Source organism: Asparagus officinalis, chromosome 8 (genome assembly GCF_001876935.1).
Source record: "Asparagus officinalis chromosome 8, Aspof.V1, whole genome shotgun sequence".
NCBI classification, from domain to species: Eukaryota; Viridiplantae; Streptophyta; class Magnoliopsida; order Asparagales; family Asparagaceae; genus Asparagus; species Asparagus officinalis.
The window spans coordinates 91,874,786-91,899,426 of NC_033801.1; the positions used below are offsets into that span (position 1 = coordinate 91,874,786).

Consider the following 24,641-nt stretch of genomic DNA (forward strand, 5'->3'; position numbering starts at 1 on the left):
AGAGTTAACTCTTTTAGAACAACATTACGTGCATAACAGATTTAAACAATCTGCATGCTAGCCCGACTCAAACGGTAGTCGGTAAAGGCTAATCAAACCCGTTGATGGCTGAGAATTTGCCAAAAATTCTATAAATGCGGGGCATTGACGCATTAACTTCATTAGTTGGTCTCGTGACTTAAGCATCCAACGACTTCGAGATAAGATCTATATCTGCAGACGAAACAACTTTAATAGTTGGTCCTGTAGCCCAGAATTTAGGACCGTCACGCTCTAATGCCTTAAGAGTTTAAACTGTGTAAACTCTAGCAAACATACAAGTATAAACTGTGTTAACGCCGGTCAACGGGTTATAGTAAAGATCGATGCCGGTCAACGTATCAGCAATCTCGCTAAAATAAGGCAAACGATGATTTCAGGGAGTTCAATCGGATTCAGATATGAATTTCTGACGAAGATGATCAGTTCAAAGTCAACTCAATGACACGAGCTAAGTTCAGAAACTTACACACACACTTTAATTCAAGATTTCAACAATGGTCAGACGTAAACGCAGCGCCGGAAGAACTTCATCTATTCGACAAAATAATGAATAGACTGAAGGCTGAAGAAGTCAATAATTGAAGCAGTTTACAGGTCCCTCTACGAAATTGAGGAAAAGGCCTATCTTATCTAAAGCTTTCCAGACTCTTCTATAAAAAAAATAAGTCTGAAATGCTTTGGAGGGGGTATCTGTAGGCGTCTAAAAATACCTATAGGTATCCGTACACAGCTCGAGACAGAAAGAAGACAACGAACGTCGTTATCCGAGTCTAAGAGGATTATCTGTCATCGACAAGCGCATGAAGCGAAACGACGAACCAAGTGGCCCGCGTGTATCAATCAGCTTGCGTGCGTCGGTCAACACGCGCGCGTCAATCAGCTCGCGTGCGTCGGTCAACACTTGCGCGTCAATCAGTTCGCGTGCGTCGGTCAACACGTGCGCGTCAATCAGTTCGCGTACGTCGATCAACACGTGCGTGTCAATCAGTTCGCGCACGTCGATCAACACATGTGCGTCAATCAGTTCGCGCACGTCGGTCAGCACACGCGCATTAATCAGCTCGCGCACGTCGGTCAACACGTGCGCGTCAATCAGTTTGTGCGCGTCGGTCAGCGCGCGCTCGTCAATCAGCTCACGCGCGTTGGTCAACACGCGCGCGTCAATCAGTTCGTGCGCGTCGATGAACACACGCGCATCAATCAATACGCGCACGTCAACCAACGTGCGCATGTCAACCAACGCACGTTCGACGGTCAGTCCCGCAATGAAGCGTGCAAGACGGTCAAATACGCAAAACGGTGGAGAATATAAGTTCTGGAAAACCGGAAAAACATCAAAGAAGACAGCGAAGCCAAACTCCCAGCGTGCCGCGCGGGTCGGATCCGTCCGACCCGTGCAAGCGCGGGTCGGATTTGCCCCTGCGCGCTGTTTTGGCCCCTGTTCGGTTTTTTTGATGGTTTTTCTCGGGATTTGTTCGTTCCTGAGCATCCCCACTGATCTGATATCATCCCCAAACGTTGTTAATCAGTTATTAACTGAATATAAGGAGGAATCATTCATTCTTATCCGAAAACCCCCAACCGAAGCCTATAAATACAAGCCTAGGGGCTCATTTCACGTGGGGGCGAATTATTATCAAGACGTGGAGGTGCTGCTGGATTGAGGAGTCAAGGAGCACGAATTTCAGTGAAGGCAAATCAGATCCTGGCGAACATCAGCATAAAGAAGGAGCTATTCGAAGGATATGAACATCGTTTGTCCATTCCTTGAGATTAGGCTTGGTCTTAATCTCGAGAAGAGCCCTGATTTCGCTTGGTCGATTTCAGCGCTTCAAATCAAACACTCCCTCGGTGAAGGCGAAGCTCTGCTTAATTTTCCATCAACCGGATCCAGATCTAAGGCGGTTCACGGATAAACCCCGACACATGCAAAGATCCCACGTGAAGCAATAGGCGATAAACACCTGTTGCGTGTTGTTTGAACGAGAATTGTAACTTTTATTTTCATTGTGTAAATGTCTTATAAAAAGACCGATCTTTTTTGAACTCGTTGTAACGACCAAAGTTGTAATGAGTTATACAATGAAGAAAATAATTTTCTACCCAAACAGCCCACATATTCGATATTGTGACAGGTTGTTATTAATAACATCATAATCCGTGCCTCACACGTACGAGGAATTTTATCCTGAATCCTAAGTAGGGATAAGTCAACGCCTAACACGCGTTGCCGGTTTAGTATTTCACGGATTGAAGAAGACACCATAATCCTAGTCTGGGGACTTCTATTCCGAAGCCTAAGAGGGATAAGTCAGTGCCTAACACGCGTTGCCGGTTAGTCTTTGACCGTAAAAATGACAAAAGCCCACATATTCGACATTGTGGTAGGTTATTATTAATAACACCATAATCCATGCTTTACACGTAGGGAGAATTTCATCCTGAATCCTAAGTAGGGATAAGTCAACGCCTAACATGCGTTGCCGGTTTAATCTTTCACCGATTGAAGAAGACACCAGAATCCGAGTCTGGGGACTTTTATCCTGAAACCTAAGTAGGGATAAGTCAGCGTCTAACACACTTTGCCGGTTAGTATTTTACTGTAAAAAGGACAAAAGCCCACATATTTAATATTATGGGAGGTTGTTATTCATAACGCTAAAATCCGCGCCTTACACGCGCGGGGAACTTTATGTTGACTCCTAAATAGAGATAAGTCAACGTCTAATACGCGTTGTAGGTTTAGTCTTTCACCGATTGAAGAAGACACTAGAATCCGAGTCTGGGGACTTTTATCCTGAATCCTAAGTAAGGATGAGTCAGCGTCTAACACGCGTTGTCGGGTAGTCTATTTCCGTAAGAAAGACGAACTCTACGTATTCAATATCGTAGCACTAAGAGAGTTAACTCTCTTAGCATAACGTGTTAGATATAGGTGCCCTGCAGGCAATAATTATATATTGTAATAGGACCTATATGAATATAACATCCTTATTCTAAATAATAGTATGCTATTTTGGTCAGATTTATCTGGTATTTTTTAAATACAGATAAAGTCCTTAGAATGATACTAGACTATCGGACATTTCAGATATGATCGTAATGAAGAGATCTGATTTGTCACTAACGTATATTCTAAAATGTTCCTAGTCGATGAAGTGTTGAAATGTGACATCATCACTTTGGTAAGACTAGTGTCTACTTTATTTCTTCTTTGAAAGGTGATGATCCATCTCTTAGATCATTGATGTGAGACATCAAGATATAGTATACAGGTGACTCATTAGTGAAGAAGCGAACCGAAGCCTTCGGCTCGGTTCGGATGGCTCCATCTCGTCGAGATAGGCGATTTTCATATATAATTCGTCCAATTCCGACTTACGGTTTGAAAGTTACGGCTTATTCTTCAATCCATGCTCAGCAGCTCGCCTGCAGCTCGAATCTGCCTGCAGTCCCAAATCCGCCTGCAGACCCAAGTCTGCCTGCTCGCCTGCAGCTCGAATCTGCCTGCAGTCCTAAATCCGCCTGCAGACCCAAGTCTTCCTGCTCGCCTGCAGCTCGAAATTCGCCTGCAGTCCCAAATCCGCCTGCAGACCCAAGTCTGCCTGCTCGCCTGCAGCTCGAATCTGCCTGCAGTCCCCAATCCGCCTGCAGACCCAACTCTGCCAAATCCGCCTGCAGACCCAAGTCTGCCTGCTCGCCTGCAGCTCGAAATTCGCCTGCAGTCTCAAATCCGCCTGCAGACCCCAAGTCTGCCTGCAGTCCCAAACTCGCCTGCAGACTCAGCTCGCCTGCAAGCTCGCCTGTAGACCCAAGTCTGCCTGCAGTCCTAAGCTCGCCTGCAGACCCAAGCTGCAGACTCGCCAGCTCACTGTCAACTGCCCACTTGGAGTATGGGAACAGTTACATCAGTGGTCAAATCCCACAAATCAAGGGAGAGGGCACAGTACCCCAAGACCGTCAAGCGGCCGCTCACAGTACGAATGATTGGGCAGGAGATCAATTTACGAATGCAGCTCACCTCAGTTGTCCTCGGCTGTCTGAGTCAAGAGCCGGATCCGCCAGCACCCGGCGAGCTGTCCAAGCCTACTCGAGTACCAGGAACCCGCTTTCCCACCTCTCTCGGCCTGAAGAGAGAAGACACGATACTGAGCGGACAGGCGCCGAAACAGCCTGCACCCTCATAAATGCGGCTCACCTCAGTTGTCCAGGTGAAGGGACGAGAGCCGCCAACGCTCGGTGGTTGGTCAGATCCACGCAAGCATCTGACAGCCGTTGTCACGCATACGAGGAGGGGCTTTCCCACTCCTATGTAGCGTGATGCAGAGCACAGCTCTTCGAATGACCATTGACGGTACGAATGAACAGCAGGACGTCTCCGAACAACGTATGGTCACATCCCATAATTCAAGGAGCAGTCAAGCTATCTCCCTCACCTCTATTAGTGGTCTGAATCAAGGGATGGCCCATGTCATCACTTGCCTACTAAAACCCATTTTCAGCCAGCATGAAAAGGGGATTGGCTGTTGCACACTCGGCTGGCTAATCTCCCAAAGGTTGAACCTGGACCTTTGCCAAAGGCTCCCTCATTTGAGAACCGAAGCTCCGGCTCCGGCATCAACTTCGATCGGATCGTCCAAGGGAAGCAGACTCGGCACGAGCACCGAGCGAAGCGTCCTATCGCCACCGAAGAACCCACGTTAAACAAAGAGGGCATTCCCTCTGCTTCTGTTGTAAACATTTGATTTGTTAGTTTGTAATAAGCTTTCTTATAAATACAAACGAAACTCCTTTCTTCGGAAGAATCAAATTTTCACCCTACAGAAGATGGCGACCACAGTGGGAGAATCCGTTCATTCAGATGAATTGGTGGTGGCGCAGTCAGACGAAGTTGCTGCAGGGACTACTGTTGAGTCCCTTGTGATCAAATTCGAAGGGTACTTACAATCGTCCTCTTCTCGCAGCAATACATCTCGCGATGGTTGCAGAGAGGAATCAACCATTCGTGTCGACGCAGACTACGCCTCCGCCGTCGACATGAACGCTCCTCGTTCAAAAAGATCCAAACAGCGGCGACGAAAAGCTCTCGCTCGTCTCGAGGCGCAATCCCTCATCCCCCACGACAGCCTGAATTATTATTCAGGCTTGAAAGGAATCAACCCCTTGAGCCAGGTTCCCAGTACGGGCGAACCGCTCAAATCGGGCAAGCCTATCAGTTTAGGCGAACCCATCTCTTCGAGCCAGGTTCCCAGTTTCGGCGAACCGCTCAAATCAGGCAAGTTTAACGGTTTAGGCGAGCCCCACTTCTTGAGCCAGGTTCCCGGTTATGGCGAACCGCTCAAATCAGGCGAGCCTAACGGTTTAGGCGAGCCCCACTTCTTGAGCCAGGTTCCCGGTTATGGCGAACCGCTCAAATCAGGCGAGCCTAACGGTTTAGGCGAGCCCCACTTCTTGAGCCAGGTTCCCGGTTATGGCGAACCGCTCAAATCAGGCGAGCCTAACGGCTTAGGCAAGCCCAATCTCTTGAGCCAGGTTCCCAGTTTTGGCGAACCGCTCAAATCGTGAGCAAGGTGCTCAATTTTGGCGAACCAAGGGCACCTGGCGAACTCTGCAGTTTAAGAGGGCTTCGTCAAACAAGCGAACTTCACCAAGCTCGCCTGACGGCCCAAGATCGCCAGAAAGGCGAAGCAACAGCTCGCCAGACAGGTGCAGGCACACTGTGCCAATCTCGCCTGACGGGCGAACCTCGCCAGCATGAACCTCGCCAACACGCTCACGCCCAAATGGGGGTGGCCACCCCGTTTGGCTACACGGGTCTGACGTCCGTCTCTGACAACGACGACGACGATTGCTCAACAGTGGCAATGTCGCAGACTTCAAGCTCAGTTCAGAGCAAGCACGCAAATGTGCACATGACCGATGTCCAGCAACAAGCAACCATCGACTCCCTGAAGGAGATGTTGGAGCAGCTCCTGAGCGAGAAGAAGAGGAAGAGAGAGAGGACTTCGCGGGCTTCGCATAAATCCTTGAAGCACAAAGAGCGGGTGCCTACTCCTTCTCACTCCTCATCCGAGTCATCTAGAGGAGCGTCATCTTCGGGCCATAACCCAAGAGACAAGAGGTTTGACGATCTCCAAAGTCAACTCGACGCCTTGAAGCTCCAGAAGCATGCGAACAAGCTGGGGGTTGTCAGACCGTATCCAATTGAATGGGATGCGGTCTCCTACCCGGCAAAGTTCGAGCCGCTGGACCTCCTGCAGTTCAATGGCAAGGGTTCTCCTACCCAGCACATCTACTACTTCCAGGCGCAAACTGGACACATAGTGGGAAACGATCCCATTATGACTCGACTGTTCATTGGTACCCTCAAGGGGGTCGCTTTTGAATGGTTTCGCAGATTGGAGCCTGGGTCCATCACCTGCTGGAAGGACATGGAAAGTCTCTTCGTGGCCAGATTCTTCGACGATGACACAGAAGTATCTATGGCCACCCTGCTAACTGTGAAGCAGAGGAAGACAGAGTCTGTAAGCAACTTTGTCAAGAGATTCAGAAACCGATCGCTGCATTCCCGCGATCGAGTTTCCGAGGCCACACTCATCGAGATGTGCCGGAACAATCTCTCTATCAGCGTTCTGTCCAATATGGGCGCTGTTGAAGCTCGCTCATGGAAAGACTTACTCCGCCAAGGAGAACAAGTCGAGAGCATGCTCAAGCATATGGGTGACGAAGACCCGCATGAATTTCGAGGGGATGATGACCAAGATGCCTTGGTAGTGGAGACCGATCCCTCATATCCTCCAAATTTCCCCCGTTGATCCTCTTCAACAGGACGGCGGGCCCACATAGTCGCTCTAATCGCGACAATCTTGTCAAGTTAACACTACACCTCTGACAATCTCCCGTCGATCCTCTTCAGGCGAGCTCATCTCTTTGAGCCAGGTTCCCAGTTTCGGCGAACCGCTCAAATCAGGCGAGCTTAACAGTTTAGGCGAGCCCATCTCTTTGAGCCAGGTTTCCAGTTTCGGCGAACCGCTCAAATCAGGCGAGCTTAACAGTTGAGGCGAGCTCATCTCTTTGAGCCAGGTTCCCAGTTTCGGCGAACCGCTCAAATCAGGCGAGCTTAACAGTTGAGGCGAGCTCATCTCTTTGAGCCAGGTTCCCAGTTTCGGCGAACCGCTCAAATCAGGCGAGCTTAACAGTTGAGGCGAGCTCATCTCTTTGAGCCAGGTTCCCAGTTTCGGCGAACCGCTCAAATCAGGCGAGCCTAACAGTTAGTCGAGCCCCACTTCTTGAGCCAGGTTTCCATTCGTGGCGAACCGCTCAAAACAGGCGAGCTTAACAGCTTAGGCGAGCCCCATCTCTTTGAGCCAGGTTCCCAGTTTCGGCGAACCGCTCAAATCAGGCGAGCTTAACAGTTTAGGCGAGCCCATCTCTTTGAGCCAGGTTCCCAGTTTCGGCGAACCGCTCAAATCAGGCGAGCTTAACAGTTTAGGCGAGCCCATCTCTTTGAGCCAGGTTCCCAGTTTCGGCGAACCGCTCAAATCAGGCAAGTTTAACAGTTTAGGCGAGCCCCACTTCTTGAGCCAGGTTCCCGGTTATGGCGAACCGCTCAAAACAGGCGAGACTAGCAGTTCAGGTGGGCTGCATCAAACTCCCACTTGGTCAAACCTTCAGATAGTTAGGACCAAAGCCACAATCCCCCGCCAATCCTCTTCAATAGGATGGCGGGACCCCCACTGTCATGTTAACGGTCACCTCTGACAAAATCAACTTACCAATCCTCTTCAAAAGGATGGTAGGTCCTCAAAGTCGCTCCGATCGCGGCAATCCCTATCATGTTAACGATTACCTCTGATAGCCGACACCATCATTCCCGCAAATGATGTTGTCCAATCAATCGTCACACTCATACGTCCCTGAACGATTTGATTCTCCCAGCACCGTCTTTCCCATAAAAGGCGTTGTTGTTTGATAGTGGCCTACTATGCGATGTGCTGCTATTTCAGGGTTCGTCTTTGCCCCAAGAGAAGACAAATCAGGGTTCGTCTTCATCTTTGCCCTAAGATAAGCTTCCCCCCTAGACTCCAACTGGTGCATGAGTCTAAACTGCCCCCTTACACTCCAACTGGTGCATGAGTCTAAACTGCTCCTACCCTCCGACTGGTATACGAGGTTAAACTGCTCCCTTAAATCCAAACGCCTCGAAAGGCTAAGGATAGAGGAGAAATTTTAGCATTGAGCCTAAGAGAGACTCCTCGACAACTTACCATGCTAAGGGCAAGAGCATGGCTAGTCCAACTCAAACGGCAGTTGGTAAAGACAAATCAAGTCCGTTGATAGCTGAGGGTTTGCTCAAAATCCTAGAAGGCGATCATCAGCTGCGAGTGAAGAGCAGGGATCACTTTACGGGACTTCATATCCAAAGTGTTCCAGACCCCATGCGGCCTGATTCAGGTCTGAAAACTTTGGAGGGGGTTTTGTAGGCAATAAAAATTGCCTTTAAATCCTTATCAGAGAAGTTCAGAACAAAACTGCTAAAACCTCACCCGAAATAGCGAAAAAGGGGAAAACGCAGATATCTCCCAAACCGTAAGGAATTTGGCAAAACGGAGGAAGCGAATCGGCTTGGTTCGGATGGCTCCATCTCGTCGAGATAGGCGATTTTCATATATAATTCGTCCAATTCCGACTTACGGTTTGAAAGTTACGGCCTATTCTTCAATCCATGCTCAGGAGCTCGCCTGCAACTCAAATTCGCCTGCAGTCCCAAATCCGCCTGCAGACCCAAGTCTGCCTGCGCACCTGAGCTCGCCTGCAAACCCAGTTCGCCTGCTAGCTCGCCTGCAGACCCAAGTCCGCCTGCAGTCCCAAACTCACCTGCAGACCCAGTTCGCCTGCAAGCTCGCCTGCAGACCCAAGTCTGCCTGCAGTCCTAAGCTCGCCTGCAGACCCAAGCTGCAGACTCGCCAGCTCACTGTCAACTGCCCACTTGGAGTATGGGAACAGTTACATCAGTGGTCAAATCCCACAAATCAAGGGAGAGGGCACAATACTCCAGGCCCGTCAGATGGCCGTCCACAGTACGAATGAGCGGACAGGCGCCGAAACAGCCTGCACCCTCATAAATGCGGCTCACCTCAGTTGTCCAGGTGAAGGGACGAGAGCCGCCAACGCTCGGTGGTTGGTCAGATCCACGCAAGCATCTGACAGCCGTTGTCACGCATACGAGGAGGGGCTTTCCCACTCCTATGTAGCGTGATGCAGAGCACAGCTCTTCGAATGACCATTGACGGTACGAATGAACAGCAGGACGTCTCCGAACAACGTATGGTCACATCCCATAATTCAAGGAGCAGTCAAGCTATCTCCCTCACCTCTATTAGTGGTCAAATCCCATGAATCAAGGGATGGCCCATGCCATCCCTTGCCTGTTAAAACCCATCTTCAGCAGCATGAAGAGGGGGGATTGGCTGTTGCATATTCTGCTGGCTAATCTCCCAAAGGTTGAACCTGGACCTTTGCCAAAGGCTCCCTCATTTGAGAACCGAAGCTCCGACAGCAACTTCGATCGGATCGTCCAAGGGAAGCAGACTCGGCACGAGCACCGAGCGAGGCGTCCTATCGCCACCGAGGAACCCACGTTAAACAAGGAGGGCTTTCCCTCCGCTTCTGTTGTAAACATTTGATTAATTAGTTTGTAATAAGCCTTCTTATCAATACAAACGAAGTTCCCTGTTTTCTTGGTAATTATACTTAACTGTCAAATAGTAGTTCTCAAGTGATATAGTACAAAGTAGTCTCTTGACCTGAGGCATGAGTATAGTATCTTACATGTCAGTATAGGTGTACTTAGACTTTTACCTAACCACAGTTCTTTTCGAGTTGTGCATAACGGTTCTTGTTGGGTACATTCCGAGGCATAAGTAGATATTGAGATGCTAATATGGGATTCGTCTCTCCCAGTATAGGGGGTTAATGTCATAAGATTGTATGATATAATTATAACCTGGAAATCCTTGGCCGAGGTAAATAAGATAAACCGAGTGTTAGTTTGATCTTATAGGTTATGAGTTTAATATCTACAAACACTAATTGAGCAATTAGGGTTTGACAGTTTTCCATACCCTAGGCTTAATAGTTTGTCATGGTTTGACGAAGAGACCGGACTATACGATATTATCACTGAGTGGTCCTGATAAAATTATGTAAGCATCTTGCAGATATTTATCACAACTTATACCCGGGTAGTCTTCATGTGTAGCTAGCACCTCTGTTGTACTTGTGGATATGATCCACTGCCGAGTTCTTAAGTTGGGCCCTAGAGTCACACTAAGCGCGTACTTGAATCCTATGAAACATAATTTATAGAGTGATGCATATGATTGATACGCATATATGATTTTACCGGATACACATAAACGGTTATGTATATCGATAAAATCGGAATGCTATGTGCTTAGGAAATAAATTCTAGTATTTTTCCTATAAAGTTAACTTGTAGTCAACTAGTTGACTTTTGGTCAACTCATTGACTTTTTGGTCATATGATGACTTATTAATAAATGATTGGAAAATTACAAAATATCATATTTATGAAATACAATATTGATTTGGTATTCTTATTTATGAAATACACATACCATGTATAATGATGTTCGCGGGAAAAATTGTAGCTTTCTTCATTGAATTCATTGTTCTCTCAAGTAACTGTTTTTCGATTACAAAAGATCCGGTCTTTTTATAAGATCCGGTTACAATAAAATCAAAGAAAAAATAAAAAGATTACAACTTTCCTTTTTTCGAACGAATCACGAGCTCCTGTTTTGCGGTCACTCGTTTTTGTGGGTTCTTCGCCTACGCCGGGGTTAATCCGTGGACCACCGCGCGATCTAGATCCGGTCGGATCTACACTATATAACGGGTGTTATCTCACGAAGGAAATAACAGCCGGGGGGTACTATTTCACAAAGGAAATAGTAGCCTTCTCGGGATCAAAGGCCAAGCTTTGATCCGGAGGATAATCGCGTAGATCTCAGATCTGATCTCTCTCGAACTCCTGCCTTATTTGGCGTGGATGATCGCCAAGAACCAGATCTGGAAGTGCAAGTCTTCAAAGCTTCAAATCTCCAAGGTTCAGATCTCAATTCAGCAGAGCTTCGTCGTCAAAAATTCCAACCCTTCAAAATGAGCCATGCCTAGCCTATTTATAGGCACTCGAACCTTTTGGCCGAGCCACCACTTGGTGGCTCGGCTCACCGAGCCGCCTAGATGGCTTAGTGCCGAGCTCTTTCCCCGGGTTCTCGCCGTGTCGTCCGTTGTCCGATTTTATGGTTTTGCGGTTTATCCAAGTTTTATTGTTGATCTGGACTCTGATTTGGAAGTCCGGATCCTGATTTGGCAGTAAATCCGCCTCGTCGTTTGAGTTCGAATCCGTTCTATGGTTGGATGACTCGTTGACTCCCTGAACCATTGGCTTGATTCCGCATGCGAATAGATGCATTCCGTTGCTTGCGTACGATTCGTTAACCTCGTCGCCTCGTTAATCCGCTTCGTTGCGTGTCACTTGGCTTCGGCGTTGTGGACTGACGCTCGTGTTTATATACGTCACCCGATGGTTTGTTGGTTTGTCGAATCACCGTGCCGAGCTGTGTTCAGGGACATATAGGCAGTTTTATACGCCTACAGATATCCCCTCCAAAGTATTTCAGCCTCGTTCTTTTATAGAAGAGTCTGGAATACTTTGGATATGATTGTCCCAACCTTCAGTCGGTGTAACGGGACTTTGGAATGGCTTCTGTTTTTTATTCCTTCAATCCTTCAGGCTATTCGGTGTTTTGTCGAATTTCTGTAAGGGTTCCGGTGCTGCATTTATTGTCTGACCGTTGTCGGAATTTTAAACTTGAAGTCGATTCCTGATTTTCTGATCTTTAGTTCGTGTTTGCTGGTTCAACATAGAACTGACCATCGATTGTTGGCGTTGAGTCTTTATTTTGCGACGCGTTGTCCGGCGTAGCGTTGTTGAGTTATCCTTAAGAATATTTTTAGAAAAATATTCTCCAGAAACTTCTCAACCAAAAATAGGAAATAGTTTATACTCGTATACCTTATTGGAGTATTAAGAAGCAGTTTATACTCGTATACTTTTCGGAGTATTAAGAAGCAGTTTATACTCGTATACTTTTCGGAGTATTGATTCTTTCATTGCAACGCATCGATAGGCGTTGACCTAGGGTTACGTGTTGACCCTAGGGTTTTGAACGTCGTACATTGACTTTTTGATCGCAACGCGTTGACTGGAGTTGACCTAGGGTTACGCGTTGACCGGCGTTAACCTTAGGGTTTTGAATCGCCTGACATTGACTTTTGGTCGCAACGCGTTGACTGGCGTTGACCTAGGGGTACGCGTTGACCGGCGTTAACCCTAGAGTTTCGAACGTCATACGTTGACTTTTTTGATCGCAACGCGTTGACTGGCGTTGACCTAGGGTTATGCATTGACTGGCGTTGACCCTAGGGTTTCGAACGTCGTACATTAACTGTTTGATTGCAACGCGTTGACTGGCGTTGACCTAGGGTTACGCGTTGACCGGCGTCGACCGGCGTCGACCCTAGGGCTTCGAACGTCGTAGGACGCTCAAGTCACGAGACCAACTAATGGGGCTGGTGCGTCAGTGACTTTCGCATATATAGGATTTTTGGCAACCCCCCAGCCATCAACGGGTTTGATGAGCCTTTACCGACTACCGTTTGTGTCGGGCTAGCATGCGGATTGTTCGAGTCCGTTCCGGATTATGTAAATCCGTTCCGCATGTGACGTTGTGCTAAGAGAGTTAACGCTCTTAGTGCTACGATATTGAATACGTAGACTTCGTCTTTCTCACGGGAATAGACTACCCGGCGACGCGTGTTAGGCGCTGACTTTAGGATTTTTGGCTAACCCCAAGCCTTTAACGGATTTGATTAGCCTTTACCGACTACCGTTTGAGTCGGGCTAGCATGCGGATTGTCTAAATCCGTTCCGCATGTAACGTTGTGCTAAGAGAGTGAATTCTCTGAGACTTTGTGCTACGACATTGAATACGTAGACTTCGCCATTGTCATGGGAATAGGCTACCCAGCAACGTGTATTAGACGCTGGCTTATCCCTACTTAGGCTTCGGGATAGAATACCCCAGAATCGAACTCTGGTGTCTTTTTATACGGAGAAAGACTAAACCGGCGACGTGTGTTAGGCGTCGGCATATCCTTTCTTAGGATTCAGGATGAAATTCCCCATGCGTGTAAGGCATGGATTTTGGTATTATTAATAATAACCTACCACAATGTTGAATATACGAACGGGTGTTCTTTTTAACGGTTAAGAACTAACCGGCAGCGCGGGTTAAGCGCAGACTTATCCCTGCTTAGGTTTCGGGATAGAATACCCCAGAATTGAACTCTGGTGTCTTCTTCTTCGGAGAAAGACTAAAACGGTAGCGCGTGTTAGGCGCAGACTTATCCCTGCTATGATTCGGGATAAACTTCCTATGCGTGTAAGGCATGGATTTTGGGAGTTGAAAAATGTGGTGTCTTCTCTTGGGGCAAAGACGAACCCGAAATGGGAGAGGAAGAATTTTATATTCTATCTCCCGACACTGAAGAAGAAGAATTTTATATTCTATCTTCAGCTGGAAAGGAGACTCAAGGTGGGATCTCCACCCCCAGAATCCGGAAAGGTGAAACTAAGAGTGGGACCTCCACTCCGAGAATCTAAAACTTCGGATGATCCTAACTGTCAGAAGGTTTGATTACCGAACTAAAGGTGAATTTCTCGTTTATCGAGAGTGAATTGTGACGTTAAGTAATCAGGACTTAACACGTCAAGCTTTGAAAATTGCCATGAATTGGCGGACAGAAAATTTAGTGGACCAACCGTCAATTGACTTGATCAGTGGGGGATTCTTGTGAGGAAAGATTAATCTGTCAAAAGGATCGAATCTCGTCTCAACAAGATAACTCATGAGAATTAGTGAATTTGATAATGGAAAACATTCTAACCTTTAGAGTTTAAATGTGGGTGTTTTACTTATCACTTTTATAGTGATTGGGTTATCCCTAAGAATATCACCCGTGGTATTCTTTCGGGAACTTCCCGATACATGAATAATCCACCCCCAGCTTCCCTTGTGGAACTGGGTCCGACATTGTACTGAGTTACATGACCGGGTTATCCTTAAGAATATTACATATAAAAATTCTCCAGGAACTTCCCGTGAAAGAAATGAAACAGTTTAGACTCATATACATGTTGGAGTATCAGGGAGCAGTTTAACCTCTTATACCGGTCGGAGGATTGAGAAGTAGTTTATACTCTTATACTTGTCGGAGTCTTGCCGTTCTCATTTGGCTTATCTCAGCGTTATGACGCCGGCTTTAACCAAGGTTTGGATGCTATTCTTGAGAGCGAAGCAATCCTTGGTGCGATGAAGGACCCTCCTGTGGTATGCACAGTACTTCGGATCCGCGGTATTGTCAGCTTCCTCCTGATTTGCGATAGGTGGTAGCTTGATTTTGTTATTTTCAAGGAGGGATTCGAAGATGGCTGGAACGTCTTCGTCCTTGAAAGAGTACTCTTTTTGGAGTCTCGGACCCGAAATCTTTTGCTGTTTTCGGAGTTGCTTTTGCGACGTCTGGTTAGCGTCAACAGCTGTTGCAGGTGATTTGTCCTTCCCACGGGAGGCGAAGTTTGAGTTCGGAAGATTAGTCGTCGGTAGGTTCCTCTCGGCCTTCTTCCTTCGGAGGAAGCGTTCGGCTTGTTCACCGTGCACCTTCAAGTCTTTCCAAGTGTTAGACGGTGCCATTCCCATCGCTTCCAACACGTCCAATGCGAGGTTGTTATGGCACGTCTGGAGAATGAACTCCTCAGTGATCGGGTCCCGACAGTTCATCGCCTTGTTCCGGAACCTTTTGACGAAGGTGTCAACCAATTCCCCATCCTTTTGTTTCTCGTCGAGCAACGTTCCGATGGATATCTCGGTGTCGTCGTCGAAGAAATTAGTGAGGAATTTAGTCTCCATGTCGTCCCAGCTATTCACACTTCAGGCGGCTCCACGAAGAGTACCAACGAAGGACCGTACCATCAGAGGTTCATTACCAGAGATGACCCCTAGGTGCGATTTGAAGTAAATCAAATGCTGAGTGGGTGAACCTTTCCCATCAAACGACGTGAAGTTAATTAGGCTGAACTTCGTCGGGTAGGAGATTGATTCTCATTCTCTTGGGTATGGACAAGGAATGCCCGTCTTCTTCATCTCTTGAGCGGAAATCAATGTGTTGATTTTGCTCTCGAGGTTTTTGATCTTCAAACTTTCACCTGTGTTTTCGCTAGCATTCTCGTTACCACCCCCTGCATTGACGGGAGGATTAGTGGCATTGTGAACTTCATTCGCATTCGTGTCCTCATCTTCCTGATTAACCTGGTTACGACGACTTGGTTCGCCTTGCTGGTTTGTCAGCGCTCGGATTTGTTGGTCATGCATTTCTCTCATATTCTGCATGGCCATCTGCATTTCGAGCCTGAAGCTCTCTTGTTGCTTAGCCATGGCTTCTTCGAGCATCTTGGCCACTTGTTCCGCGCTTATCATCAGTGACTCGCGGGGTTGTCCCTCGCTGGATACTGTGTTATCTGATGCGACAGCAGAGCAGGCATCCGATTCTTCATCTTCTGAAGGTAATCTTGTCCGAATCCTACCATAAGTTCCTCGTATGATGGCTCTAGACTGCAGACGGGTTACACGCCGGGGTGCTTCCAGAATCGACTCGGGATTATCCTGTGTCGATGTCCTTTTGCTGGTCATATTCGTGGTGACCCTCGGAAATTCTCCATCCTCGACTACCCTTCTTCTTTGTCGGAAACGTCTAGGCCTTGGTTTTGGCGTTTCAGTGCTGAGCCTTTCGAAAACCGAAATTCTTTCGGGGACCGTCTTGATGCAGTTACACTCAGACAATACTGCCCGAATGAGTTTGGAACAAGGGCATTGAGTTTCTAGTCCTCGAGGACTCCTCTTCCTGGTTTTCCTCATACCACCAACACGATAGTACAACTCGTCGGCTTGACGGTCGGAGTAACCTATATCATCATCAGACGACAATGTTTCCTTCTGAGGGCGAACTGCCTTCTTTGGGCTTTCAAGAGTCACGCGCCTCGAGACATGCCTTTTTGGGCGTGAATTCTCAGCGGGCTCCTGGACTTCAATGCGCAAATTGGCGCGCGCAGCTGCCTTGAACTTGTTGTCATGTTGGAGGTGACGGCGACCCCCAGCATGTTGAGTCGTTCGGGCCTTCTTCATCGGGCCAAAACGTTCTTGAACTGGAGCTTTGCCTCTCTCATCGTGAATTGGACCGAGGCGCTCCAAAACTGGCTTCTTTCTTCGGGATGATTCTGCATGATCTCCCGGAGTAGCCATGGAAATTATCGGCGATTTAGAGTGTTTCGCCGGAAGTTGAACTTTGGTTGGAGGCTGCAATGGTTGCTTTTTAGCCTAAATCGCCACTTCAGACTTCGGCCTCCAGACTTGGCGGGTTGGTGGCGGCTTTTTCGTCACCTCCTTCTGCAATCTCCTGCGGGCTTCCTGGACTTGAGCCCGTGCTTGCGCTGACAGTGCGTGGCGCTTGCGAATGCGCTCTTCGAGTGTCGAACGATTCCGTTTGATTTGAGAGAGTCACAACGCCCTCAATGACGGAGGAATTAACAGGAACAGATTTGACCTGGTTGGAGGTCGGTGGTGCTTCACCCGATGCAACTTCGGCATCAATCGGGGTGAGATCTTTGTTGGTATTTTCTACCTCTTCATACCAACGGACCTTTCTCCTGGAGGAGAACTTCTTGGACTTGCGGGGGGAGGTGGATCCGGACGAGGATGACAGATACTCCTCAAACTTGGCCTGGTCGAATTCATACTCGACCTCCTCCTCGACCGGGATTGAGATCCGCGGCTGCGACGCGACGATCTCGGCAGCGAGATCGTTGGCTCCCACTGTGGTCGCCAGATTGTTCGCGGGAAAAATTGTAGCTTTCTTCATTGAATTAATTGTTCTCTCAAGTAACTGTTTTTCGATTACAAAAGATCTGGTCTTTTTATAAGATCCGGTTACAACAAAATCAAAGAAAAAATAAAAAGATTACAACTTTCCTTTTTTCGAACGAATCACGAGCTCCTGTTTTGCGGTCACTCGTTTTTGTGGGTTCTTCGCCTGCGCCGGGGTTAATCCGTGGACCACCGCGCGATCTAGATCCAGTCGGATCTACACGATATAACGGGTGTTATCTCACGAAGGAAATAACAGCCGGGGGGTACTATTTCACCAAGGAAATAGTAGCCTTCTCGGGATCAAAGGCCAAGCTTTGATCCGGAGGGAAACCGTGTAGATCTCAGATCTGATCTCTCTCGAACTCCTGCCTTATTTGGCGTGGATGATCGCCAAGAACCAGATCTGAAAGAGCAAGTTTTCAAAGCTTCAAATCTCCAAGGTTCAGATCTCAATTCAGCAGAGCTTCGCCGTCAAAAATTCCAACCCTTCAAAATGAGCCATGCCTAGCCTATTTATAGGCACTCGAACCTGTGCCTTGGCACAGGTGGCTGGCCACCTATGGGTGGCTTGGCCACCGAGCCACCAAGGGGGGGCTTGGCTTTGGCCGAGCCCCCCGAGCCACCCCTTGGTAGCGGGGTTGCCGAGCCACCACTTGGTGGCTCGGCTCACCGAGCCACCTAGATGGCTTAGTGTCGAGCTCTTTCCCCGGGTTCTCGCCGTGTCGTCCGTTGTCCGGTTTTATAGTTTAGCGGTTTATCCCAGTTTTATTGTTGATCTGGACTCTGATTTGGAAGTCCGGATCCTGATTTGGCATTAAATCTGCCTCGTCGTTTGAGTTCGAATCCGTTCTATGGTTGGATGACTCGTTGACTCCCTGAACCATTGGCTTGATTCCGCACGCGAATAGATGCATTCCGTTGCTTGCGTGCGATTCATTAACCTCGTCGCCTCGTTAATCCGCTTCGTTGCGTGTCACTTGGCTTCGGCGTTGTGGACTGACGCTCGTGTTTATATACGTCACCCGATGGTTTGTTGGTTTATCGAATCACCGTGTCGAGCTGTGTTCAGGGACCTATAGGCAGTTTTATACGCCTACAAATGAGTCATGAGATGAGTCATTTAGTGGTATGGTTTGAGCACATGGTTTATTAGCACATGGTTTTGAAATGTAATGATTCATAAGATGATTCATTGCATGACTCACTAGATTAATCATTGATATTTGATGATTCATTGCATGACTCATAGGATGAGTCATTCATGTCATGAACACATTTAACTCTATAAATATGAGCTCTCTTTCTTATGGAAAGGCAAATGAAAAATTGGCTAAGTGGTTTTTTTTCCATAAGAGAATAAAAGAGAGCTCTCCTCTTACTAAACTCTAGCAATCTTTAAGTAAGAGGAAGTAATAGGATTTTAAAGTACCCCGGGGTGGATATCTTGTCTTGTGTCTCAAGAAGACTCTGATTTTATCAAGCCCACTTGAAGACTTGGAGATCCACTATGAGGAGATTTTCTACTACAAGGAGCAAGAGCTAGGGGTTATTCAATCTTCCATCGAATCATGCTTCGAAAGTATAACTTTCTAACTCTTGTATGCTCTCTTTAATATAGGGATTATGTTAGATTTAATTAGGATGGTCCTATTATGTATTTCATGCTCTCTACATGCTTAGTATAATTATACATATAGTCTTTCGCTGCGTATTTTGCATGTATTTAACATGAATTTCCTTCAGAACGTTACATGTAGAATAGACTTAAACAATCTGCATGCTACCCCCACTCGAACGGTAGTTGGTAAAGACACGTTAAATCCGTTGAAGGCTGATGGTTTGCCAAAAATCCTAAGTCTACGTCTAACATATGTCGCCGGGTAGTCTATTCCCGTGAGAAAGACGAAGTCTACGTATTTAATATTATAGCACTAAGGGAGTTAACTCTCTTAGCACAACGTTACATGCAGAACAGACTTAAACAATCCGCATGCTAGCCCGACTCAAACGGTAGTCGGTAAAGGCTCATCAAACCCGTTGATGGCTGAGCATTTGCCAAAAATCCTATAAGTGTGAGAGTCATTAACGTACCAGCTTCATTAGTTGGTCTCGTGGCTTGAGGATCCAACAACTTCAGGATAAGATTCATACATGCAGATGAATCATCTTTAATAGTTGGTCCTATAGCTCCGACATTTGGGACCGTCACGCTCCAATGCCTTAAGAGCTTAAACTGTGTAGACTCCAGCGAACGTACGAGTATAAACTGTGTTAAACGCCGATTGACACATTACAACAAAGGTCAACGCCGGTCAACGTATTACAGTAAAGGTCGATGCCGGTCAACGCATCGACAATTTCGCCAAAATAAGGCTAAGAAAAATTTTTGGATTAAAGGATGATTCTAGGGAGTTCAATTGCAATCTAGATATGAATTCCTGTCGAAGACGATCAGTTCAACGTCAACTCAATAACACGAACTAAGTTCAAATGCTTATACACCAACTTCGACTCAAGATTTTGACAACGGTCAGACGATAAACGCCGCACCGGAAGAATTTTATCTATTCAACAAAACACTGAATAGGCTGAAGGCTGAAGAAGTCAAGAATTGAAGCCAGCTACAGGTCCTTTGACACCAACTGAAGGTGGGGCCTATCACATCCAAAGTATTCCAGGCTCTTCTATGAAGGAATGAGGCTGAAACACTTTGGAGGGGGTATCTGTAGGCGTCTAAAAATGCTTATAGGTGTTCGTATACAGCTCAAGACTGAGAGAAGATGACGAACGTCATTATCCGAGTCTAAGAGGATTATCTGAAGCTGACAAGTGCATGAATCAGAATGGCGAACCAACTGTGTCTCGTGCGCTCAACGGCCACCTCCAATTGGCCGTCACGCACGACAGTCAGCCCGCGCGCGTAAATCAGCTCCAAGCGACCGGACGCGCACATTAGTCAGCCCGCGCACGTAAGTCAGCTCCAAGTGACCGGAGGCACACGTTAGTCAGCCCACGCGCATAAGTCAGCTCCAAGTGACCGGACGCGCGAGTTAGTCAGCTCGCGCGGAGTGTACAAGTCAACACGACGGGCAAATAAGCGAACGACAAAAAGTACAAGTCTTGAAAAGTAAAGTGCCAAAAAAGGAGTTCAGCTGAGGCGATTGACCCGCGCCGACCCGCGCCACGGAGGATTTATTCGTTCCAGAGCATCTCAACTGTTTGGATATCATCCATAAACATGTGTAGGCTGTTATTAACTAAAGATAAAGCCAAATCCCGCGTTCTCATCCAAATTAACTGATTTTGAGGCCTATAAATATAAAATGAGGGCCTCCTTTCAGAGAGGGCGAATTATTATCAAGACGAGGAGGTGCTGCCGAGTTGGAGAGCAAGGGAGCACGAATTTCAGAGGAGGCTAACTGATCTCGGTGAAGTTCTTCAGCATAAAGAGGGAGAGTTCGAGAGATCTGAAGTCTCGTTCGTTCCTTGAGATTAGGCTTGGTCTTAATCTCGAGAAGAGCTACGTACTGATTTCGCTTGGTCGATTTCAGTGCTTCAAGCGAATACTTCCTTAGTAAAGTAGGAGCTATGTTAATTTTTCGACAACCGGATCTGATCCGTGGTCGTCTACGGATATCAACATCCTCGGCATAGGCGAAGTTCCCACGCAAACAACAGGAGATAAATTACTGTTGTGCTATTTGACAAGAGTTGTATTTTATTTTATTTTCATTGTATAAGGAGATCTTATGAAAAGATCGACTTTTTCTTTCTTATTTGAATTTATTATAACGATTAAAGTTGTAAAGATTCAAAGCAATGAAAACATCAACTTTTGACCCAAACATCTTGATATAAACTAAAATCGAAAGAAAGTGTGTCACGTTCAATACATTAAAATTGCAACAACAATGACAATAGAACAAATTGCAAAAACAAAATTAAGATTGACTGGTGTGATGAAGTTATGGGGGAGATGGTAATGCCACGAACTCGTGTGTCTGTCTTTATATACCAAAACATCTCAAGACGACGGACATTTTTTAACGGGACCATCGCCATATAATTTACCTTGTACATCAGCCAGCCTCCTGTTGTTGTGTACACGTGTGGAGCATAGAGCCACAAATAACATGAGAAAGTCGAGCCACCTGAAGTAATTTATGATCATAAATCACGGGTCCAAATATTCAGGAAAAAATGAAAATAAATAAATAAATAAATAAATAAAGATCTCAACCCCCCAATATTTAACGCCTGCCAGGCAAAGCTCTGCTAGAGCTACGGTGGTAGCCTCACTAACAGAAAAGCGTTCAACTCTCCTAAGAACCATGGCTCCCTCTTCTCATATCTTCACGTATACATGCTTCATCATCCTCTTTGCCTCTTCTGCCCTCCCTACAACTAACAATTTCATCTTCAATGGCTTCCAAGGAGCCTCCAATTTAATTACCTTAACCGGCGATGCCAGAATCACACCCAACGGCGTTCTTCAACTCACCAACGACACAAAGCGAGATGTGGGGCAAGCTTTCTTCTCCTCCCCATTTCAAATGCTCACCAATCACATTTCAACTCAGCAGACGGTCTCTTTTAGTACCACATTCGTGTTTGACATCGTCACGGTCGGAAGCGGCGGAGGCCACGGCTTCACTTTCGCAATATCCCCCTCGAAAACACTTCCCGGTGGTGGATGCTGCCAGTATTTGGGTCTCTTGGGCAACAAAACTAACGGAAATTTCTCCAATCATGTCTTGGCTGTCGAGTTCGACACGGTTCAGAGCCTCACAGAGCTTCGAGATATCGACGATAATCACGTTGGTATCGACATAAACAGCCTTATATCGAACGCGTCAGAACCCGCTGCATACTATGCGAATACATCAAAGAAGGAACCTGTGGAGCTAGGGAGTGGCGCTCCGGTCCAAGCCTGGATCGACTACGATGGTGTTAGTAAAAATCTCAAGGTTACCATTGCTCCTGTTCCTGTCGACAAGCCACGCAAGCCCCTCATATCGAAAGCAGTCGATCTCGCCCTAATTTTAAAGGAATCAATGTACGTAGGATTTACTGCTTCGACAGGAAAGCTTACAAGCTCGCATTATATCTTAGGATGGAGCTTCAAGATCAACGGAGTAGCACCTTTCCTCGATGGTTCACATTTACCTCTACCCCCTGAAGCACTGCAATCAGATAATTCACAAGGTTCTAAGATCTTGGGACTCAAGATTGGACTAGCATCTTCGATTGGCACGCTCGTCCTTTTAGTGATTGTGCTTTTAATTCTCATGTACTTGCATAAAAGGTCTAGATTGGCTGAGACTTTAGAAGATTGGGAGCTAGACTACCCTCATAGATTTCCATATAAGGATCTCTACAGGGCAACAAAAGGGTTCAAAGAGACGCAGATTCTTGGCTCCGGTGGCTTTGGCCAAGTATATAAAGGTGTTATGCCTGTCACCGGAGAAGAAGTGGCGATAAAGAGGATCTCAAACAGTTCTAGGCAAGGAGTAAAGGAATTTGTAGCTGAAATTGCCAGTTTGGGACAACTCAGACACCGGAACTTAGTTCAGCTGCAAGGATGGTGCAAGCGTGATCAAGACCTTATTCTTGTATACGAGTACATGCTTAACGGCAGTCTTGACACTTTCCTCTTCAATAATGAAAAGACGGGGCTTTTGAGCTGGAACCAGCGATTCAAGATCATCAAAGACATCGCCTTTGGGCTTCTTTACCTGCACGAAGAATGGGGGCAAGTGATTGTCCACAGAGACATCAAGGCCAGCAATGTGTTACTAGACTCGGAGATGAAGGCAAAACTTGGGGACTTCGGACTTGCCAGGCTCTATGAGCACGGGTCAAATCCTCATACAACCCGTGTTGTGGGTACTGTAGGGTACCTCGCGCCTGAACTGTCGCGGACAGGAAAAGCCTCGACGAACACTGATGTCTATGCCTACGGAGCCTTGGTGCTCGAAGTGGTTTGTGGCAGGAGGCCAATTGAGCCAACTGCACCTCCGACGGAGGTTCTTCTGTTGGACCGAGTGAGGCAATGCTGGCTGCAGAATATGTTGATAATCGTTCTTGATTCCAGATTAGGGGAATCTTATGTCAGGGAGGAGGTGGAGCTAGCGCTGAAGCTCGGACTTCTTTGCTCTCAGTCTGATCCGCAAGCGAGGCCGACGATGAGACAGGTGATTCAGTATCTCAACGGACATGAGAAAATCACAGATGACGGTGAGCTTGTTTTCTCAGAAGCTGATACATGGGATTTTGTATCAGGTTCTAACCAGTCTTCTCGGGGTATGCTCTCTACTAGCTCGCTTAAGGGAGGCAGGTGATAGGAGTTTCAATTGGTGATGTTGGGTATTGTAGGAAATATTGTAAGTTGTGCTACATGGCTAGGTCTTGCATGCGCTTTAGCGTTTTAATACTCTGTAAGAAATATTTTTTATTTTTACCGTACCCCTCTAAGAGGACTTTACCTCTATATGGTCATCCCCAAAGGTGAGCATCTCACCTTTAAGACTCGACGGGGGTTGCAGAGCTCGATTTGTTGCCAGTAATGTACTTCGAGCAACCGCTATGGAGAAACTATTATTCCTTACGAATTTCATCCATAGGAATAGAGTTTTTCTTTAGTGCCCGTATCTTTTTGAAAGCAGGTTGCTTAGTATATTTCTTGTGTATTTCATTTTTTTTCTTACTCTTCTTACGATTTTCCACAGGGATTGCACAAATGGGTAGGTGTAACAGGTGAAATAATAATCTAATCTGATTTAACATAAAAACTAAATATGTTAAAAGGAAAGAATATCAAATTTGATTTGCCTTCTTCATATTCAAGGCGCTTGAACAAGGCAGTCAACAATCTAGATGCTCACACGACGAGAAAGAGTATGGCATCTACGTTCAGCGAGAATACTTCTTCCCCATTATATGCGTCAGTTCATGATTATGGACCAAGTCCAGAAATACTTTCAGAAACTCATTGACTTAGTTCACAAATCAAGCCAACCTCCTTCATAGAATAATGATCATAAACCTACATATAACTGCAGATTCAGAATATTGAAAATCAAAAGCTTCTGTTATATTAGTACATTAAAGATTGGGTGGGTGGGGGGGGGGGGTGGGGGGATGTCATGGATCCCTTCTCGTTCTTTTTCACTGTGTACGCATGCTTCTTCTTGCTCTTTCCCTTTTCTGCTTGCTCTGCAACGAAACAATTTCATCTTCAAAAGGCTTCCAAGGAGCTCCTGTCACGTGCCTATGCGGAAACGTGCTCGCTCACCAAACAAGTCGTAAGCACGGGAGAAGAATAACCAATCACACATGAGCATAATCCAAAACTGAAATACAACAGATCAATCACAAACACCGAGATATACATGGTTCCGCAATTTTCCTACGTCCACGGGGAGAGGATGAGGAGATTTCACTAAATCAAGGAGAGTACAAAGGGTTACAATCTCACAAAACTCACAAACTAACCCTCAATCAAAGCTCTCAACTTGCTCACAATATCTC

General features: G+C 46.7%; 1 protein-coding gene across 1 annotated transcript; it reads left to right on the plus strand.

Moving 5' to 3' along the window:
• LOC109820516 (L-type lectin-domain containing receptor kinase S.4-like) lies at positions 21,408–23,767 on the plus strand. The gene has a single exon (XM_020386671.1). It carries the CDS (start codon positions 21,443–21,445, stop codon positions 23,450–23,452), a length of 2,010 nt encoding a protein of 669 aa, XP_020242260.1. The 5' UTR covers positions 21,408–21,442; the 3' UTR covers positions 23,453–23,767.

Excerpts from the sequence above, each read along its gene's own strand:
- LOC109820516 (XM_020386671.1), top strand. The coding sequence starts at position 21,443 with ATGGCTCCCTCTTCTCATATCTTCACGTATACATGCTTCATCATCCTC.